We start from the raw sequence: 20,483 nt of genomic DNA, 5'->3' as shown, positions 1-20,483 counted from the left end.
AAATGAGGCTCAGAGAGGGTAAGTAAATTCTCTACGGTCACACAGACAGCGGAAGAGCCATAATTCAGATCTAGGCAGCTGGTTCTGGGGTAAAGGCGACAGACTTAATGAAACAGAATGCTCAGTTAAGTTTGAATTTCAGATAAACAATGAATATTTTTTTGGTATAAATATGTCCTATGTAATATTGGGGACGTACTTACACTAAAAAGCTATTCACTGTGTAACTAAAATTCAAATTTAACTGAGTTTCCTGTATTCCATCTGGCAACCTAATTCCAGAGCCCATGCTCTTAACCACTGCACCCTACTGCCCTCACAAGATGCCATGAGAGCATGATGCTGAATGCTGATCACATTATCCCAGCTCCTGGATCCTGCTGTGCCTGAAGCCCGTGATAAGAGACGGCTTTTTGTCACGGTGCCAGTCCCAGTTCAAATGAGCATTTTATTGAAGGCTTACTCTGTGGTTGGGACTGAGGGGTGGAGATACAGAGAAGGAGGAAGAGTCCCATCTTCAAGGGCCTGAGGGAGGCTGAGGAGACAGGCCTCACACACAGAGAGGTGGTAAGTGGGGTGTGATCACACCTGCTGAGGCCCGGGCCACTGAGAGGGTGTATTTGTTTTCTATTGCTTCATAATAGATTATCACAAACTTAAAAGGTTTAAAACAACACACACAGGGCTTCCCGGTGGCGCAATGGTTAAGAATCCTGCTGCCAATTCGGGGGACACGGGTTCGATTCCTTGTCCAGGAAGATCCCACATGCCACGGAGCAACTAAGCCCGTGCGCCACAACTACTGAGCCTGCGCTCTAGAGCCCGTGAGCCACAACTACTGAGCCCGCGAGCCGCAACTACTGAAGCCCATGCGCCTAGAGCCCGTGCTCCGCAACAAGAGAAGCCACCGCCATGAGAAGCCCACGCACAACAAAGAGCAGCCCCTGCTCACCGCAACTACAGAAAGCCCACGCACAGCAACGAAGACCCAACGCAGCCAAAAATAAATAAATAAAATGAATAAATTTATTAACACACACACACACACACACACACACACACACACACACACACACTCTTACCATTTTCATTGGCCAGAAGTCCAGGCACTGCTTAGCTGGTTCACAGCTCATGGTCTCACAAGGCTCCATCCAGGTCCAGGAGGTCCAGGGGAAGTCCCTGGTGGTCCAGTGGTTAGGACTCTGAGCTTCCACTGCAGGGGGCACAGGTTCAATCCCTGGTCGGGAAACTAAGATCTCGCATGCTACGTGGCACAGCCCAAAAAAAAAAGGTGGAGGTCCAACTGTGTTCTGTCTGGAGGCCTGATTCGAGAAGGCTCTCCTTCCCAGCTCTCTCAGATTGCTGGCAGAATTCACTTCCTGTGGCTGTAGAATACATGGTAGCTTGCTTTTTTAAAGCCAGAAATTTCTGCTACTTGGAGTCTCTGACTTCAGGGAAGGCCTGGAACTTCTTGCAAAGGACTCGTGTCATTATTTCAGGCCCACCTGGATAGACTTCCTTTTGATTAATGCAAAGTCAGCTGATTGTGGACCTTAACTGCATCTGCAAAATCTCTTCACCTTTGCCATATCCTATTGGTTAGACTCAGGTCACAGGTCCCACTCACATCAAGAGGAGTAGGTAACACACAAGTGTGGGTGCTAAGGGTGGGAACTATGGGGCCATTGTAGGGTGTGTCCACTACAGACGGGACATGTCAGCCCAGACTGGCACAGCGGGACAGGCTTCCCAGGGAGAGGGGATGTGAGTCCGTTTCAGGCGTGGTGGTCTGAGGGGTGAAGAACTTCAGGCAGGTGCAGGGTTTGACCTGAGTGATCCCGGTGCCTTTGTTTATAGTGATTTCTATCTCTGGCCTCACTGCAGCCTCTCCCAGCCATAGCAGGTGGTTGTTTCTTATCATCCCACGTCTTGAGTGAGGAAACTGAGGCACAGAGAGGGAAAGTGGTCTAAAGTCAAGAGATGGGAGGGGTGGGGAGAGAAGGGGGAAGAGGGGAAAAGGGGAGGGGAGGAGGAGAGAGGAGGAAGGAGAGGGGAGGGGAGGGGAGGGGAGCAGGGGCCCCAGGTGTGGGCAGGAGGAAGAGTGGCACTGCGTCAGCCCCCCAGGCGGGCTGAGCCCACCTGCCCACACCGCAGCCCCTGGCCCAGCACCTGGGCTGCAGAGGCCTCAGAGGGGGGCAGCTAAATGTTAACCCCGAGTCTCACAGACTTTTAAAGGCAAACATAAGATTTCAGAGCTTTACTTTGCAGAGTTTAGGTTATGGAAAAAACAGAGCACATTTCTCCCCAGCCCACCCCTATTTTCTTAATCTGGAAATCCATTCTAAGTCACCAGGACCCAGCTTGTTTTCCAAGCAACCTGAGATTCTGTCGAGCTGGGGAGGGGCACAGGAGCAGGGAGAGAGACACAGGTGAGAAGGAGTCTCTCCTAGAGAAAGAAGGAACCCGGGAGGAAAGAAGAGAAGGGCTGACACCTAAGAAAAGATGAAAAGAAACAGAGGGGCTGGTTGCTGCCTCTGCCTTTTTTTTTTTTGGCCGTGCCCGCCCGGCTTGGGAGAGCTTCGTTCCCCGACCAGGGATCCAACCCGCTCCCCGAAGTGCTGAGTCTTCCTCGGAGTCTTAACCACTGGACCACCAGAGAAGTCCCTGCCCCTGCTTCTTAGAGCAAAGCCACAAGCTCCTCCAGAACCCACCTCCCTCACCCTCAGTCCCGCTTACTGGAAGGAGCCGGCTCCACGCCTGCCGGGGAGTCATGTGACCCAGGCTTTGCCAATCAGCATAGTCTCTCCTCCTGGCCACAGTGATTGGCTCAGGTTTGGGCACGTGATCCAAACAGTCCAATGAGCTTCAACATGGCAACTCACGTTGGAACTGCTAGGGGAAAAAAATGTTTCTCCCCTCTCAGCCCTGTGAGGACGTAGCCTGGAGCTGTAAGTATTTACCTTGCTCTCCTGAGAGGAGAAGCCATCTGAGAATGTGATCAACACAGAGGAGGGCAGAGCTGATATGGGGGCAGAGCACACTGATGACATCACGGAGCCCCTGGATCCTGCCACACTTGAAGCTAGTCGTAGCACTTGAGTTTTCAGAATTGTGGGCCAATAATACCCTTTTTTCGCCTGAGCCAGTTTGGATCGGGGTTTCTGTTACACGTAGCCAGGAAAATCCTGAGTCATGATTGAAAAATGCAAACGGACACCAAAAGGAGTGAGACCAAGCTCAGCAGGTAAATGGTGAGCAGGACTGATGAGACCGGCAAGCTCGAAGCCCAGAAAATGAAAACTGGGTCCAGGCTGTCCCTTTTCCTCTCCCCAAAACCTAGCCTGACTCATGATTTACAGTTCGAGCCAGGGAAAGAAAGAGTAGGAGGAAGCACAGGGAGGTCCCAAGATGAAAAAGTTTGGAAATTGTTCCAGAGCATAATGAATTGACTTAACAACGGTTTCTCCCCTGGAAGTCATCTAATGAAATTATAAGACCATCCACTTGCTGCTGGGACGGCCAAGGGCACGCTCCCAGATGATCAGCCGTGACAAGGAGCCGGCACTTAGCTCACAGTGCATTTTAAACATCATCTAAGCGGGCCTTTTCTTTTCCATTTATGACAGCCTTCAAGGCTTGGGGACATGATGGCAGCAGGCTTTTAGAATGAGTTTGTGTTGATGTAAACGGCAACTCGGCTCATCAACGCCAGCTTGGGCTTCCCGGCGGAATCCGACAGGCTCCCCATCACCTTCGCTGTGTGTTCAACACCTATTTGCTTGATGAACCGGAACCGTTCTTGTGTTTTGTGCACGATGGTGCTCGGGGTGACAGGGTGGCGCTGGGGGAGGGCGGGGGCGGCAGGGAGGGTCTGGATCGGGCGCCGGGTGGATGGAAGAATTTTCCAGAAGTCAGCTTGCCCGTTTTCTCCTTCCCTACTCTCCTCTGTCACCCGTGGGGGGCGACCAGGGGCACAGAACTTCGCAGCCCCGGCCAGGCCTTGCTGCAGGTCCTAAGGCTCCCTGGAGCTCCTGCTGGGACACGGGTGGTGTGGGAACGGGAAGGACAGGAGTAGGGAGGAAGGCTCAGTGCAGCTGGCCGGCAGGTGCCGGGGTTTTGAAGAGCGATGCTGGGGCCAAGGCACTCCACGGGAGAGCTGGCTCCGCGGGCGATGGAGTGGGCTGTTGTTCCAGCCCATCTGTCTCTCGTTAATGAAGTTGTCCAGCGCGGCTTATTAATAAGGACGCGTGAGTTCAGCCGGCCCGGGACGTCTTGCCAGAACTAAAGGGCAGGGCGAGTAAGCCCTAACGACTCCTCAGGCACAGCCAATATGAAGTGGCTTCCAAGCACCCGGCCGGAGAGGGCCGGGGGTCCCGGGTCTGACCTTAGCCCTGGGAGGGAGGCTGGCAGGCCGGTCACACGGGGAGGATGAGCCCCGCCCGGGGGCAGTCAGCAACCAGGGGTCCCGACTGTTCACTCTCCCCGCTCGGGGCTCACGCCTTCCTGACCACCACTCTTCGCTCTTCCTGCCCTACAGCACCTGGCGGAGTTTGCAAAGCCAGGTAGGCAGAATAATCCCACTCCCACCCCCAGAAAGATGCCCACATCCCAATCCCTGGAACCTGTGAAAACGTTAGGTTATGTGGCCAGGGGCATTTAAGGCTGCAGACAGAATTAAGCTTGCTAATCAGTAGGTGTTAAAATAGGGGATTATCCTGGACTCTTCGAGTGAGGGTAATCACAGAGGTCCTTGTACGCGGAAGAGGGAGGCAGGGGTGTTAGATTGCTGCGGCCTTTGAGGATGAGGGATGAGCCACCAGCCGAGGAGGGAGGTGCCTCCAGAAGCTGGACGGCAAGGAACGGGCGCCCCCTAGAGCCCGCAGAAGGAACACCACCTGCCGGCGCTCTGATTTTAGCCCAGCGAAACCTGCGTCACACTTCCGACCCCCCCAGAACTATAATAAATTCATGCTGGTTGAAGTTTGTGGTAATTTGTTACAGCAGCAGCAGGAAACTAATACAGGCATACTTGGGAGACATGGCCGGTTCTGTCCCGACCACCGCAATAGAGCGAGTCACACGAAGTTTTTGGTTTCCCAACGCGCATAAAGGTTGTTTATACTATACTGTAGTCTATTAACTATGCGATGGCATTATATCTAAAACAAAAATGTACGTACCTTAACTAAAAAATACTTTATGGCTAAAAACTTCTGTCTGAGCCTTCAGTGAGTTGTCATCTTCTTGCAGGTGGAGGGTTTGAAATATCGCGAGAATTGCCAAAATGTGACACAAGGACACGAAGTGAGCAGACAGCACCAACAGATTTGCACAGGGTTGTCACAAACCTTCAACTGGTAAAAAAAAAAAAAAAAAAAAAACCCAAAACACAATATCTGCGAAGCACAATAAAGCGAAGTGCGATAAAATGAGGTATGCCTGTACGCAAAGGTAACAGGCCCGGTTTAAAAACACTCAGCTGTCCAGCCTCCCCCGCAGGGAGAGGTGGCCTGTGGCCAGTTCTGGCCTCTGAGGCATGAGCAGATGTGCACTGGGTGGGCTTTCCAGAAAAGCCATTGTTTTGCTGATACAAACGGGGCATGCTGAGGAGGGACAGGCTCTTTGCTTCTCGCCCAGCCCTGGTCACGTCCTCCTTCCTGCCTGGGACGTGGGCGGGGTGAGCAGCCCCACGCAAGCACGGCGGAGCCCAGGGCACAGGAGGAGCCGGGCACCTATCACCCCTACACTCGCCCTACAGCGGCCCCTAACCTGCCATGACGCGAGAAAAATGAGCCCTGCCGGGGGCAGCCCGGATGCTGCGACACAGAGCCAGGCACGACCCAAGTGGCACCCGGCTCCTGCAATGATGAGAAAGTGCTGTCCAGAACCCCGGCGGCCCTGAGCCCTGGGGGAGCCCAGGGTGAGGAAAGTCCTCGTCCTCTGGGGGGTGGCTTCACACTGAGAAGGGTTCGGGGGCCATTCGGTCACCAGGCACAGCCGCTAACTCGCAGGGACCCAGGACATGCCCCCGCCACCTGGGCCAAACATCTCCCAGCGGGTTGCGGCTCCTGGCTGCCCCATCTGCACCAGCTTTAGGCCCTCAGATCCAGCCCCGGCTTCAGAGAAAACACGCAGCACACCGCTCGCAAGGTGTGTGCACGTATACGTATATGCTTACTGTATTAAATGCCTCATAGCACCTGCCCCGTTTTTTTATGAAGTTTGAAATAGTTTATTAAACATTGTGTGTCTGCCTCTAAGTTGGCAGAGACCTATCCAATCTCTTACAATACCCAGTTCATACTTGACATTCACACTTGACAAGAAACAATCCATCGTTTAGCCATGACAGACATTGCTGGCCAATCCTGATGCATTTCTTTTCAGCTGAGATTTGGCTTCAGAGTCCTTCTGAATGGGACACTCTGCCTGTCACCAGTTTACCAGAGCTGCCACCTGAGGGGAAACCTCTTTACTATCCCGGGATAGAATCACTTTTCCGGACTTTACTCTGCATTTAAAATGTGGTCATAAATTAACTCCAGTAAACTCAGGGCTGCCCCTTTTCTATAATCCACAAGAAAAAGGGTTCAAGAAAGCTTTTCACCGTACTCGGTTTCAAATAATACAGAAATGAACATTACGATGACAGGAGTGTGTTAAGAGGCTGCACTGAACAGTACATTCAAAAGTACATACAGCTGCTGGCGACAAGCTTTTGATGTGCAGGTCCCGACCCCCTGTGCAGTGAGGCCACGTCCCCTGAGGCCCCGCGGCTCTGCCTCAGCAGGACCCGTGACCTGGGGGCTCGTCCGCATCCCTGAGTGACACTCCCCACAGCGTGGACATCACCCACACCTTCAAACACCCACACACCACACAATTAACATTAAAAAATTTTCAAACCACTCAAAGCCCGTGAAATTAAGAGATCCTATTAAAACGTGAAACTCACTCATTCTCCAAAGGGAACTGGAACTCTATCTGCTGGGGAGCACCGGTGGCTGGGTGTGACACACGGTTCCCCCAGGAGCTGCCCAGATTCTGTCTGTGACACACAAAGCGCGGGAGAGCGGTCGACCCGGGGTCCTGAGAATCTGCCGTGAGATGCTGTAAAGTCACCCTGGGACGGGCGCCGTGACAGGTAACGTGCCACAGCAGACAGATGGGCCCTGAAGGGTGGAGGCCAGAGCCGGGAGACCAAAACAAAGGGAAGAAAGAGATCTGGGCCTTAAGAGAGGTAAATGGAACCACAGTACAAAGCTGCAGGCCGGTCACTGCCCTGGGGTGAGCCGTCACCAGGATGCTTGCGGGCCCTGGATGGAGACCAGGCGTCGGCCATGCCGGTGCACGCACAGGAGACCCCAGCTCCTCCCTGCGAGTGTGCAAAGACATACAATCTCCAGACTGCCACACATACAACCCAAACCCTCCCTTTCGGCTCCTGAAGGTCAGGATCCCCCTGTGGCGGGTGGAAGACTCAGGGATCCACCAGATGAAACCGCAGAGCGGAGAATCGTTCTTCCCCAGGCCTACGGACTTGGCGCAAACTGCTTTTCGAAGAGCCATAGGTTTCTAAGTCATTTCTTTTTTTTTTTTTTTATAATTTATTTATTTATTTTTGGCTGCGTTGGGTCTTCGTTGCTGTCCCCAGGCTTTCTCTAGTTGCGGCGAGCGGGCTTCTCATTGCGGTGGCTTCTCTCCTCGCAGAGCACAGGCTCCAGAGCACAGGCTTCAGTAGTTGTGGCGCACGGGCTTCACTGCTCCGCGGCATGTGGGATCCTCCCGGACCAGGCTCGAACCCGTGTCCCGTGCATTGGCAGGCGAACTGCTAACCACTGCGCCACCAGGGAAGTCCCTCTAAGTAACTTCTTGAACGCACAGAAGTGACAGTACAGACTTGTGTGGCTCAGGGACGTGCCAGCTGGCCTGGCTCAAAAGTCCTGCAGCTCGGGGACGTCCCGGTACAAATCCAGGGTCTCGGGGTTCGAGAAGGCTTTGTGGTGCTCCACGGTTTTCCCAGCGATGATCTGCTTCACGGCCATTTCCACTTTCTTGCCGTTGAGGGTGTACTGCCGGGGGAGGGGAAGAAGCAGACAGGAAGAGCGTTTAGACCCGAAGGGGAAAGAAGTCCCTCAGCTCTGACATCTGGGCACGTCCAAGCCGAGACGACCATCGTGACCTGGAGCGACCAGAGCGAGCGATTCTCGGTGGGTGACCGTGAGCGAGTTCCTTAACCTGGGTTTGTCCCCTGGAACATCAACTGGGGACCAGAGCATCACCCCGAGGCTGTGGGCAAGCTGATAAGTTAAGGCGCACACAGCTCTCGGACGTGCTTTGCTGTTACACTGCCTCTTTCTTACTTACATTTACTTTCTTACACTGTTTATTATATTAGAAAGACTAGCTTATTTCAGGAGTGGGCTGGCTTCCTGTGACTCTCCCTGACCACCGGAAAGTGAGCTACGTCCAAGAGCCTCGCCAAACTTCTGGCAAATCTTCCCCCAAAACCGTCATCTGAGTGAGATGGGGCACTGCTTTTCCCATAGTCGGACTCTGTCCAAATGCTCAAAGGCCCCTCTAAAATTCATAGCACGCGTTTCATCTTTAACCCCAATGGTCATTTGGCAGCTGTGCTGGCGTGTTTAGGGACCAGGAAAGTTCTGGAACAAACAGAGAGCCCTTTAATACAGCCGCCGGTGCCCTGATCTCTCCTCACACTGGCTTTTTTTTTTTTTTTTAATCCTGAGATGTAATTAAAATTCATTCATTGAAAACCTCGGTCTACATGTGAACTAATTAAGGATCTGAGCACCGGCTTCTGAGGGACCACCTGTCACTGGGGTGTCGTCAGCCCCTCTCGCCCTGAAATGCAAACGTCTCGCGTGCTTTCTGTGCTTTAAAGCCCCAAGAACAGCCTGCATCAGCTGACAAAACAAACAAGGCATCGTTTGAGAAGAAATCCTTCCCCTGGGCTTCCCTGGTGGCACAGTGGTTGAGAGTCCACCTGCCAATGCAGGGTTCGTGCCCCGGTCCGGGAAGATCCCACATGCCGCGGAGCAGCTGGGTCTGCGCGCCCGGAGCCTGTGCTCCGCAATGGGAGAGGCCACAGCAGTGAGAAGCCCTCGTACCGCAAAAAAAAAAAAAAAAAAAAAGAAATCCTTCTCCTGCTTCTTGGTGAGAAGGGCTGGGGTGGGGCAGAAGGTCCCTGGACTCCTGCTTGGCCCCCTCCCTACCCCCCTACCCAGGAGATAAGGCACAGCCTCCCGTCAGGATGGGCCAGCACGTCAGCTGTGACCAGTGACAAAGACCTGTTGAGATCAGGGCAGTCGTGGCCGCCGGCCCTCCAGCCTGGCAGGGCCTCAGGTGCCCGTTCGTGCTCCCCTTGGTGTGACCAGACCCCCGGCCGTGACCTTGGCCATGTCCAGCCCCGAGTCCCTGTGGCTGGGCAAGACCCCCCACCCCTCAGCCTGGTGGCACAGGGCGAATCCTCTCCGAAGTGCTCCATTAGTTCGGACCACAGGTATCTGAGAACACGAGGGCGCTTGAAAAAGCCCCGGGAACCCTCTAAACGACTTCACAGGCCAAGCCGATGGAGGAGGAGAGAGCTGAACTGAGTGCCCGGAAGTCAGGGGACGAGAGCCAGGCTGAGGACGGAAAGAAAGACAGGCCGGGGTGTTCCTCACCTTCCAGCAAATCGCTCCACTTTTCTTGTGAGCAGATACAGTTTGGGAATCACCATTTCGGCAGCAAAGGACACAGATTCATTCTCAACAAAATAAAGCGAAGGGGACTCTCACATTCTAGTTCCCCAAACTGTTCCAGATCCAGACAGAACTGATCCACTGAAGGGAAGCCTAAGACCCTCACCAGGGAAAAGACAGTGAGTGTCACTGACTCAAGAAGCCCCTTCTCTCCCTGAGAGCCACTGTCTGCACAGCGTCACCTGGAGTCACCCGCCGAGTGAGACAAGAGAACTCCCAGGCCGCGGGGGCCCTTCCTACGCATAACCAAAGTGGAAAGGAAATATGTGGACGGTATAAAAAGCCCTGGTTCTAACTGCACCTCACATGCCCGCCCCTGCTCGGGGAGCAACATCCAGACTCTCCTTCCCCCAGTGGCCCGGTTAACCCGTTCCCGTCCCCGCCTCTGTGAACAGCTACTCTGCGGGCTTGGCTCGGCTGTGCCCTTACGCTGCTGTGTGCGCACACACGTGTACACACAGAGGCCTTCTCGGCTGACAGAGGCCTTCGTTTTGTAAGCGACCACAAGTTAAAGCCGTGATCCGATCTGAGTGCATCTCCTCCCGCACTGAGAACCTAAACAAAGTATTGGGTGGGGGGGGGGGGACAGCTTTCTGGAGCTGCGCCTCTAAACAGATTCAAATCTTCTTTCTGCAGGTAGAACTTAAAATTAAAAGGCAAGAGGAACGGCACCCCAGCGACTCTTTAAAAAGTTAAAATTAATTTTTGCATTAATAATTGGAGCACACGCTAAAACCACACAGGGGAAAAGCCAGTTGGACGTGCCGGGCGGGGCCTGCTTACCCTCTGAAGACTGGTATTTAGCAGAAGTTGCTTTACATGCAATTTAGGAAGAGTAAAAAAAAAAAAAAGAGAGAGAGAGAGGGAGATGGCCGGATGGGGTTGCCAGGCAACGGGGACCAACTATATTTAAAGCCTGAGCAAGCGTCTAGATGAGAGCTCCGGAAGCATGCGGGCTCGTGGGGGGCCGTACCGGGATGCCCTGGGTCTCCAGGACAAGGCTGGGCACGTGCCGGGCGGACAGGCCCAGGCGGATGGCGCTGCAGATCCTCTTCACCAGGTCGGGCCGGAAGGTGTGGCCGGAAGCCATCTTCAGGAAGAGGATCACCCTCTCCTGCCCGTCCTTGTTGTACTGGGGGACACACAGGCTGTCCAGGACCTCCTTGAAGGCCTCCACTGCGGAGACAGGGCCAGGGCCTCGCTCTCACACCATCCCACCTTGATGGGGACTGCAGTGACTCCCCTGCCCCCCGCCCCCGGCAGGAGCCCCGGGGAACAGGCAGAAGGACACCTATCACCAGCAGAGTCAGAGAGCCGTAGCTTGCGCTGGAAGGGCTGACGTCTTACAAGGAGCCGGGCACCTGCCTTACTTACTCAATTACAAATTTAAAAATAAGGAAAGGAATCAAGTGCCGCGAGGGTACTCCACTGGTGGGAGGAAGAAAGGCTGGAATCACATGGATCGAGATTCCACCCTGATTACACAACCCTGACATGACTTTGGGACTCTGTCATCCGCATGAGGCCACCTCCCCGGGAGGCTGATTTCATGGCCCCGGTGGGACATTTTGAAGGCTCACAGGTGACCCTACTGTGCACCCATAAGGCCCACTGTCTTTATTTGGCATCCTGGATGGTGCTGTGTGACTGCCAGCAATCACACAACCTCTCTGTGTGTCTTTCTCCACCCATAAAGAGTAGACACAGTTGACCGACCTGATGGAGCTCACCGTGAGGATGAGATGTAACGGAATGGGGATGGGCCACGGGACCTTAGGAATCCTGTCCTGAGGTTTCCTGAGCTACAAGCAGTGTGGACGAGGCATGTTCTAGAAAGAAGGACACCCTCACACATGTCTATTCTCACGCCCGGAGGCAAAGGGGCAAGAGTTATGCCGAAAGGTGGCATCTTTGGAAAGCAGGTCCTTGCGCCGCTCCTGGATGACTTGGGAATAATGCCGGGACAGAGGAGAATGCTCACCGATGTTATAGATTTCCGAGCTGCCGAATCTCACTCCGTTGGGGTTGAGTGTGCTGTCGCTGGAGAGAGAGACGAGGTCGTGGACACGTGGCGGCTCCAGAGTGAGGCCCGTCGCAGGGGCCCCAGGGACAGTCACCCCGTTTCCACGACCACGTGCCGTCAGTACCGGCGCCTCCTCAGCTCCTAATCCCAACCACCCCCTTTCTCCCTCTAAACTCAAAGCTAGCTATCAAGGGGGTCCCCTCTGTGTGGGGACATCAGCCACCTCCCTGCCCCTCCCCCCCGCACAGGTGCTCCCTCCCGGGTGCGGGCACCCCTCCCCCCTTCACTCCAGGAAGGGCCGTAGCGACGGCAGACAAGACGTGGGGCGCACGTCGGCTGCAGGCCTCCCACCCCAAAGCCCCCCGACCCACCACTGCAGGGCACAGAAATGTGCGTCAGGCCCAGACCCACCCCTGGGAAGCTGACACAGGAAGAACCCAGGAAAGGCCCCAAATGGGGCAGCCAACCCACCTCGCAGGCCAAGCAGATGGAAGGGTCCAGGACACGGGAAGTGCCCCCCTCTCCCTGCCCGGCTGCCTCGGGAAGCGGGGCCCCAGAGAAGAGAAGCCAAGTCCGCGGCCCTCACCTTCGGCCCAGCATGACGACGCCCCTGGTCTTGGGGTTGAGTCTGCAGTAGTCGCCGTGCACCCAGACACCTGCCGGGGGGGGCAGAGGGACTCGGTCACCCCAAGGGGACAGAATTCTGACCGGCTGCCTGGACAGACACCCTCGGAAGGCATGACACCAACGTAACTCTCGTCAACAGACACACCCGAGGCCCAGAAGCAGGTGTGATGTGGGTCTGGGGGCGGAAGTGAACCAGACAGCTCCCACCCCCAAGGGCACACCTAGTGGGGTCCGCCCTACACCCGGGTCTGAGATGCGGCAGCACGCAAGAAACACCCCTCCCGCAGGTACCAATGAGGGTTGCGGGAATTCACGGGGCCTGAGAGCAACCCCAGCAGTGAGGATGTGAAGCGGGGGACTGGGGAGATCAATGGAGCTTTCGGGGGGGCCTCTGAATGGAGGGTGGGAAAGTACAAGCCCCGCCTTGGGAAGAGAGGGTGGTCTGGGGTGGCTGAGGGAGCAGGTCCAGAGGGGTTGGGGCCCACCTTGTAACAGAATAAACAGAAGGAGCATGACCAGGCGGGAGGCTACTGCAACAGTCCCAGTCCTAAGCCTGAACTAAGGCACCAGCCACGGAGACAGAGGCTTAACGAGCAGGTAAAACCCGGGGCACGTGGAGGGCGGAGACAGAGGGAAGAAACAGGTGACACTGACACCGCGCGCCCTGAGCCACCCCGACGTGGCCCGCAGTGTGCAGCTGGGCCCTTGGGCTGGTGTCGTTCATGGGGAGGCCCCCGTCCTGGATGCAGCAAAGCAACAGATCCAAGGGATCAGGCCCCAGCTTTGGACACATCCTCCACCCGACACGGAGCAGCAGAGAGAAGCCACGCCGCACAGGGGAACTGCCTGGAGGCCTCCTCCCTTGGCGGGTCCCACAAATAGAGGAGACGCCCGGAGGGAGGAGGCAGTCAAAAGCACAGCTCTGCCGGAACTCATTTACCTGGCCTCCCGGAACAAGCCCCAGAGCCCCCGCGATCCAGCCAGGGGAAAATGGCAGACCAAGCCAGCACAGGGTCCTCACGGACGCCATCTCTTCCTTCCGAGTTCTTGACACACGTCCCAACTGTGAGTGCTAATAACCCAGTTGGCGCGTGACTCTGAGCTGCTACCCCTCCAATGACAACATACTCCGTTGAGGCCCTCATCCCAACAAGTGGCTACAAGCCACGACCAAGGCTTCTCCGGAGATGAAGCCCAGGTCCCCGGCCCGCAGGGAGCATGCAGTGCGTGGGAGGCCATGGAAGAGAAGGAAAGACCTCACGAGCTCATTTATTCTGAGCAAAGAGGACGGGAGGCCTCGAGGGCCTTCTTCCCTCCTCCCCAAGCTAAAAAATAAAACCTCTTCTTTTTTTTCCCCGCTAGGTATTTTATTCTTTTTGATGCAGCTTTAAAGGAATCGTTTTCTTGCTTTCTCTTTCCGATAGTTCATTATTAGTGTACAGGAGAACAACACATTTCTGTATCTTAACCTTGTGCCCTACAACTTTACTAAATTCATTTATTAGTTCTAATAGCTTTTTGCTGGAGACTTTAGGGTTTTCTATATATAGCATCACGTCATTTGCAAACAGTGACAGTTTTACTTCTTCCCTTCCAATATGGACGCATTTTCTTTCTTTTTCTTGTCTGATTGCTGTGGCTGAAACCTCTCCTTTCTAATTGGATATTTAAAGGGTTCCCCTACACAAACGGGTGGAAGTCATTCCTAGGCTTGCAAATGACATGCCAAAGTTTGGCAGAAGCACATCTGTATGGCTACACAGAAAACCAGGCTTATACATGGTGGTCCCAGGAGACAGCAAGCTGCAGACAAAGCAGCAGGGCCTGTCCCACCCACCTCCCAGGAATCCTTTTTCATTTTGGAACTTGGGTGCCAAGATCCACACACAGTCTGGCTTATATGGAGTCAGACCTCCCATGAGTCTGATCCTTACTGAAGCCCTGGAAATGCAAAGAAAAAGGAAGATGCAAATCTCCCGGAAGAAGTTTTCATTTGTGAAAATGAAATGACATGCTTCAACCTCTTGCAAAACCGAAGCTGAGGGGATGAATCCACAAGTGGCTGGAGGCTCTGGTGCCCGGTTGCCACGTCAGAGAAATTAAGGGTTTCCTTCTAGGTTTCCATGCCCCTGGGCCTGCAGTTCAAACTCTCTTGTTTTCATGGTGATTTTGCTTCACTCTGAGTTTCCTCGTGCTCTCCCATTTTGGTGATGGGACCCGTGAACAAATACACCAGAATGAATGGGCAAACCCAGCCTTTCTCCTGCTTTTAATTCCTGGAGGTCTACTGCCCGAAATCTTTTTAGAGTGAGCATGTATACCCATACATTAAAAAAAAAAAAAAAAGGTGGCCCAGCTTTCCATGTACATAAATGTAAATATAAATAAACAACACATTGCACATACACGTTTCTCTTATTAAAGGACCTGTGACCACTGGACCTGTTTAGCTAACGAGGGCCAATGGAAGCTCTGCCTGCTCCATCTCATCAAGCTCAAAATCTTGATGGCTCATGGGCAGGCCTGGTCTCCTATTTGGAATTTACCATCTTCAGTCACCTGTACCCATCATACTTCCATTTTTGCCTTGGCTACCAGGAAACTCAGAGCTGAAATCATTGCTTTGAAGAATCAGAATGATCTAAATCTTTCTGAAGTCTGCTTTTAATCTCCTTTTAAATTTTTATTAGGTTTTTAAAGATAATTAAAAGTCACAAAGAAAATCTAAATGGCTTGTATTATTCACACACATACATTTCCTTTTAAAAACTCACACAGAAGGCATACAATGCCCTCGGTTCTGCACTATTTGTCACTTAATAAATCCTTGGATACTTCTCCATATCGGCACCTTGTCAGTTTACATTTTCACCTGGCCTAATTTTTCAGGGCAGTGATGTCGGATGCCTGTTGCAGAAAGGAAGACCTTGCTTCTTTGTTGTTGTTTTCTTTTATCGAGCCATGTCCTATACAGTCCAAGAATCTCTCAGTGCTGGGCCTGGAGAAGTGGTCTAAGTTCAGCCTGTGTCCACCCTGACCATGACCAACAGCTTCAGATCCCATTATCTTATCTGCCCTTATTTCTCCGTATTTATTCATATGTCACACCTACTTCCAGAAAGTATTTGAGGAAGCTACCTATAAAGCCAACTATATGATGGGATTATTGAAAGGATCAGAAACTCTGCACTGGGGTGAGAGGACTGCTACAACAAAGCAATGATGGCAGCTCTGAGTTTCCTGGCAGCCAAGGCAAAAATGGAAAATATAACAGGTCACCAAGTATTTGTCTCCTCCAAGAAGGAATATCAGAGCTTTGGAAATAAAGACTTTTTCTGAAATTAATCCTGAGAGACATTTATCATGAGAACCCTTGCATATATAACAAAAAAATGACAGAAAAGAGTTTTCAAAGAGCAGTGTTGCAGAAGACGAAGAGATGTCATTTCTTAGATGGATCTTCAAGCTGAGGTTCTAATCCCTTCCTAGGACAGGAGCCCCGACTCCTCTTCAAGGTCATTTGAGGAACTTCTCTCTCTCTCTAGTCTGCTTTAGTCTGTCTGAACAGCTACACACTGGCAGGACCCAAGGTGGGGCTTAAATGCAGAGGCATCCAACGGAGGCCAGGCCACATGGCGGGGAGGGATGCTCCCACTACCCTCAAATGCGACGTGCTATGCCAGGTACGATGGCTTTTATGTGGGACATTACACGGGAACACGCAAGGCCGAGTAGAGAAACGGGACGGATCCGTGGCACCTTCTACCCGCGATGGTCACCTGCCGCTTTCTGATTCACCACATGTGATTTATGCCAGATAGAATTACCTTTCTAGAGGTTGAAGACAGCAAGTACTTAGGTGTAAATAACTCTGGAGCAGAAGGCTCGCTACATTATGAGTTACATAGCTGCAATCACTCGAGGTTGCTTATGAAATAAGATAAGGAGGCAGGAATCAGAACTTTAAATAAAGAGACTTTCCAGCTCTGGGGCAAGACACCACTCCGAAGGTGAACGGAGGCTGGCAGCCTGAGTGAGTGACGGCCTGGAATTAATCATCCCGCTGCAAAAGCTCTCTTCTCCCATCACCTCCACGAGGACTGGTTGATGGGGTGTGAGACAGAGGAGACCCCAGCCAGACACCTCTCGCACACGCATCTCTCCCCGAACAGGCAGACGAGCCTGGATAAGCAAGCGGGCCTCCTGCCCCTACGCAGCCAAACCAGCGGGTCGTGCCGGCGGCCAGGAGCAGGGCTCCGGGCCAAGGGGCTCCGGGCACAGAGGGTGGTTAAGAGTAATCTACACCCAGATTAGGGTTTCATAAGATGGCTTCAAGCTGACGGTGACCAGATACTGATCAAAAATTCATCATTGCCCCCCTGGCGGAATGAGCTGCGAGCAGCCTCACCAGGCTTTGGCGGGGTGGCCGGCAGGGGGCAGGCCCGTCCAGAATTAGACACCGAAGGCCCAGCCCGGGCGGGAATCTGGGCAGCTCCACCTGCATCCCGACCCACCTGGGAATTTGGAGAAATACGCCTTCCGGTACTTGCTGCCGTTCTCGTCGTTCCAGAAGTGCGTGGGCTGACTGGGGAGCGGCTTGGTACACACCAGTTCACCGCTCTCCCCCCAGACTGCCTTTCCTGCCGGGGAGGAATGAAAGCTAAACTGAGAACATGCCACAGCCAAACGCCCCGGCTCTCTTTCTCTCCTTCTCTCCTTTTTTAAGCTCTGAGCTATCACAGAGTATTTCAGACACATCCAAAGCCATGCAGCCGGCCCCGCCCACACGCCCATCAGGCCGGCGTCACCGAAAGCCACGTTACTGCTCCCCACCACGCTCCCCCCACTCTCGCTCAACTTCAATCCTGTACCGTTCCCTTCTGTGGATTAATCATTTTACCACATCTACACACACCTGGATAACATGTCATTTTGCGTGTTTCTAAACACTGCACAAACGGTATCGCGCTGCCCCTCGGGTCCTGCATCTCGCTCTGGGTCCTCGCCAGGGTCAGGGCACGGGGCTGCTGAGGCAGTGGGGTGGCCTCAGCAGCGACCCCAGAGTTTGCATGCCTGCCTGGGGTTCCAAGCACGTGGCCCTCCGTCTGTGCTGCAGGCCAACACCTACTCCCCTCAGCCAGACGGGCTGCAGGAGGCCGGGGAGCCCGGCGGGTGTTCAGCCAGGCTCGGGGGCCGTCAGTCTGCGAGCGGTGGCAGGGGCCGGCCCCTCAGACGGGGCAGTTTTGGAGAACTGGCCCCAAGCAAAGTTACACATCCAAGTGTATCCAAGTTACCACTCACACCTCGTCACAGAGAGAGAAAGGGTTTGGAGCCATCACCTTCCTCGTTCCACACCTCCACGGCCATGCCCAGGTTCCGGGCCTGAATTTCCCCTTTGTACACAGGAATTGAAGGATTCTGGCCCGCGAAGCAAGACATGATGTCGGTGCCCCCTGCAAACAAAAGGAGATTCAAGATTCGGAAGACCGGGACTTCCCTGGTGGCCCAGTGGTTAGGGCTCCAGTCTTTCACTGCCGAGGGCCTGGGTTCGATCCCCGGTTGGGGAAGTAGGATCCCACAAGCCACACGGCCCGGCCAAAAAAAAAAAATTGCAGAAGACTGAGACGAACTGTCCATGTTTTTTATTAATGAACAATAAAGGAGAAAGACCCCGGAGGACAAATATATACTACTCTTTCTCCAGATAAATACAGAAAAATTCCCAGAGAGCTGAGCTTCTCTTCAGGGAGGGAGCGGGGAGGTGACTTAGAAACTGGACTGAACCTCCCGTGTCCGGGTGATTTATCGTTCTGACCAGGGCTACGTGCTGAAGGAGACACCAGATAAATGACCTCTTGTGGTCACACGGAAATCCTAGACTCAGGTTCACGAAAGTGGAAGCTTCGCCCCATCAGACCTGTCTGCAGGAACTGCCGCGGCAGACGGCTCGCGTGCAGTCTCTTTGCTGTGGTTTATGTTCACTTAATCATCGGAGAAGCAGAAACCCCGTGGTCCCTGGAGTGCGAGTCTCCCGCACGAGAGCACGTGCTGGATGCAAAACACTCCGTTTCAGGGAGGGGCTCGAAAGAGAGTCGGACCCCAGGTGCCATCAAGAGGGAGTGGCATTAACGCCTGAACCTGGGCCCAGCCGCTGACAACTGCCCCCTCGCACGTGCCCGCGGTGCGGGATGCTCTGTGGGCACAGGGACACGCACGGAGCCCACCGGGGCGCACAGGGGTTGGAGACGGCAGCCCAGGGAGGAAAGCGGGGGAGGCTGTGGGCAGAGGGCATACACGGAGCCCCGACTTGGTCCCTTCCTAGACTCGGCGATCTGGACACTGGTGTCCGTGCTCCCCTTTACACCTGTTTGTACACCTAAAAAGACAGCCTTGTGATTTAAGAAGTGTCTTCTCCCTGATCACGCTCTGTGTATATGAACGGAGTGGGGCAGGGTGACTGAAACCCACATAAAATGTTTCGATGCTTCAACAACTGGCAGGATTAATTCCGGGCAGAATCGAAGCGTGCTGACCTGCCTCCCTCCTCCAGACACCTCGAGGTACCGGCTGGCACGTCCCATGAAGACGGGAGAATCGCGTTCACGGCCGTGACCAGCAAGCTCGGGGCAGTCTCGCGCCCCAACGAAGCACAGCGCTGGGAGCAGAAGTGCTGCTTCCGCTGCTTCCGGATTGGAGCTGGGGCGCTCGGGACAGCAGCAGGAGGACAGGCCGAGAGCCTAACAGACGTGGCTGCCCCGAGATGGGCTGGGCCGGCCCGGCAGACAGCCCCACGCCCATCCGACAGCAGCACCCCTGCCCACCAGGCGGGCTCTGGGGAGGACCAAGGGATGTGCTGGGCGGGCAGGAAGCTCGGCTCTGAGGCGGCAGGACCGGGTTTGAATCCCACTCTGTACCTAGCTAGTGGGTGGCCTCAGGCCAGTCACTTGGCACGTGCGAACCTTGTTTTCTCTTTTGTAAAGAAAATAGAATCTACCAGGATGAGTTGTTTAGGATCTAAGGTTACGATCAGGGTGCGGAGTGTATGTACGTTCTCCACCCCCGGCAAAGGTTCAGCAATGGCTAACTCAGTGTTTGTAGCCTCTCCCTAGAACATAACTACCGAGAATAAGGAACATCGACCGTGCAAACGTGCATGCCCTGCTGACTGTTCACGTAGATAAATTCAAGCCAGTGGACTCTCTGGGTCACAGGGGAAGCACGCTTAACGGCCAAGCCTGGTCCCCAAGTCCTCTGGTTCTTCCAGAACCTTCTCCATGGCACAGGCACATGGTGGGGGCCGTACCTGAGATGGAGCCCAGGAGGACGCTGCTCTTGATGCACCTGTAGACATAGTCGTAGCTCTGGGCGTTCAGTGGGGAGCCGGTGGACAGGATCGTGTGCAGCGTCTGGAGACTGTGAGTTTCCACTAGAGCCAGAATCACTGAGAGATTAGAGCCAAACCCGACACCCTCTGCCTGGCTTGCAGGAACCAGGTAACAGAGTGGATCTGATTTCCGCGGCTGGCGAGACAGGGAACGGACACCCTGGGAGGCACGCTTACCTGGCTTCACATCTTTCTCTTCCAGCACTGACAGCCACTTTGCACCCGTTCCAAGGATGGTGATGCTGAAGTTAAGAAGACACCGGAAACTCGTCAAGGCTCTTGCATATTCCAGGTACCGAAGCTTTCTCAAATTAGTGACCCATTTCGGACGAGGTTGCAAAATCCAAGACACGTCATTTTTCTGGGTTGAATTAACGCTTAATATGTAGTTGAAAGCCAGTTACAACACCTGCGTTACTCTGAGGCCAGCACTGACACGTCTGCAGAGCACCCGGGCTCCCTTTAACCTTTGGCTCTACTTAAAACAACCGTCTGCACATAAACCCACCATCTTCCCAGCTGCAGGACGTTTTCTCTCGGGGGGACCAAAGGAGGCCACAGAATCAAGACCCCTCAAATTCTGAGCGCTTGCGATCATTTTCCAGGGAAGTGGAGAGGGCCGTGGGAGCTTTTTTTTTTTTTTTTCCAGGTGCCATGCCTGGAATTCCTGACCCATCTCCCTTTC

At 54.0% G+C, this 20,483-nt stretch overlaps 1 protein-coding gene across 5 annotated transcripts in view; it reads right to left on the bottom strand.

The window, feature by feature from the left end:
• Window positions 1-6,075: 6,075 nt before the first annotated feature.
• Window positions 6,076-20,483, bottom strand: part of AACS (acetoacetyl-CoA synthetase) — a 51,745-nt gene continuing 37,337 nt past the window's right edge. Inside the window, exons 11-19 of one of the 5 annotated variants that reach the window (XR_004353156.1) lie at window positions 19,976-20,040; window positions 19,718-19,840; window positions 17,754-17,867; window positions 16,929-17,054; window positions 12,374-12,443; window positions 11,746-11,804; window positions 10,738-10,940; window positions 9,687-9,857; window positions 7,624-8,072 (exon numbers count right to left, since the gene is read on the bottom strand). Coding sequence is in view for 4 of the 5 variants with exons in the window: in XM_032654421.1 (XP_032510312.1) it covers window positions 7,935-8,072; window positions 10,738-10,940; window positions 11,746-11,804; window positions 12,374-12,443; window positions 16,929-17,054; window positions 17,754-17,867; window positions 19,718-19,840; window positions 19,976-20,040 (898 nt within the window). In the remaining variant the exon portion in view is untranslated. Of the gene's footprint in view, window positions 8,073-9,686; window positions 9,858-10,737; window positions 10,941-11,745; window positions 11,805-12,373; window positions 12,444-16,928; window positions 17,055-17,753; window positions 17,868-19,717; window positions 19,841-19,975; window positions 20,041-20,483 lie in introns of all 5 variants that reach the window. The other 4 variants (XM_032654421.1, XM_032654424.1, XM_032654422.1 and 1 more) reach the window with 4 other exon arrangements.

This window comes from Phocoena sinus, chromosome 14 (genome assembly GCF_008692025.1).
Source record: "Phocoena sinus isolate mPhoSin1 chromosome 14, mPhoSin1.pri, whole genome shotgun sequence".
In the NCBI taxonomy this organism is placed as follows: domain Eukaryota; kingdom Metazoa; phylum Chordata; class Mammalia; order Artiodactyla; family Phocoenidae; genus Phocoena; species Phocoena sinus.
This window is presented reverse-complemented; position numbering and strand designations above follow the sequence as displayed.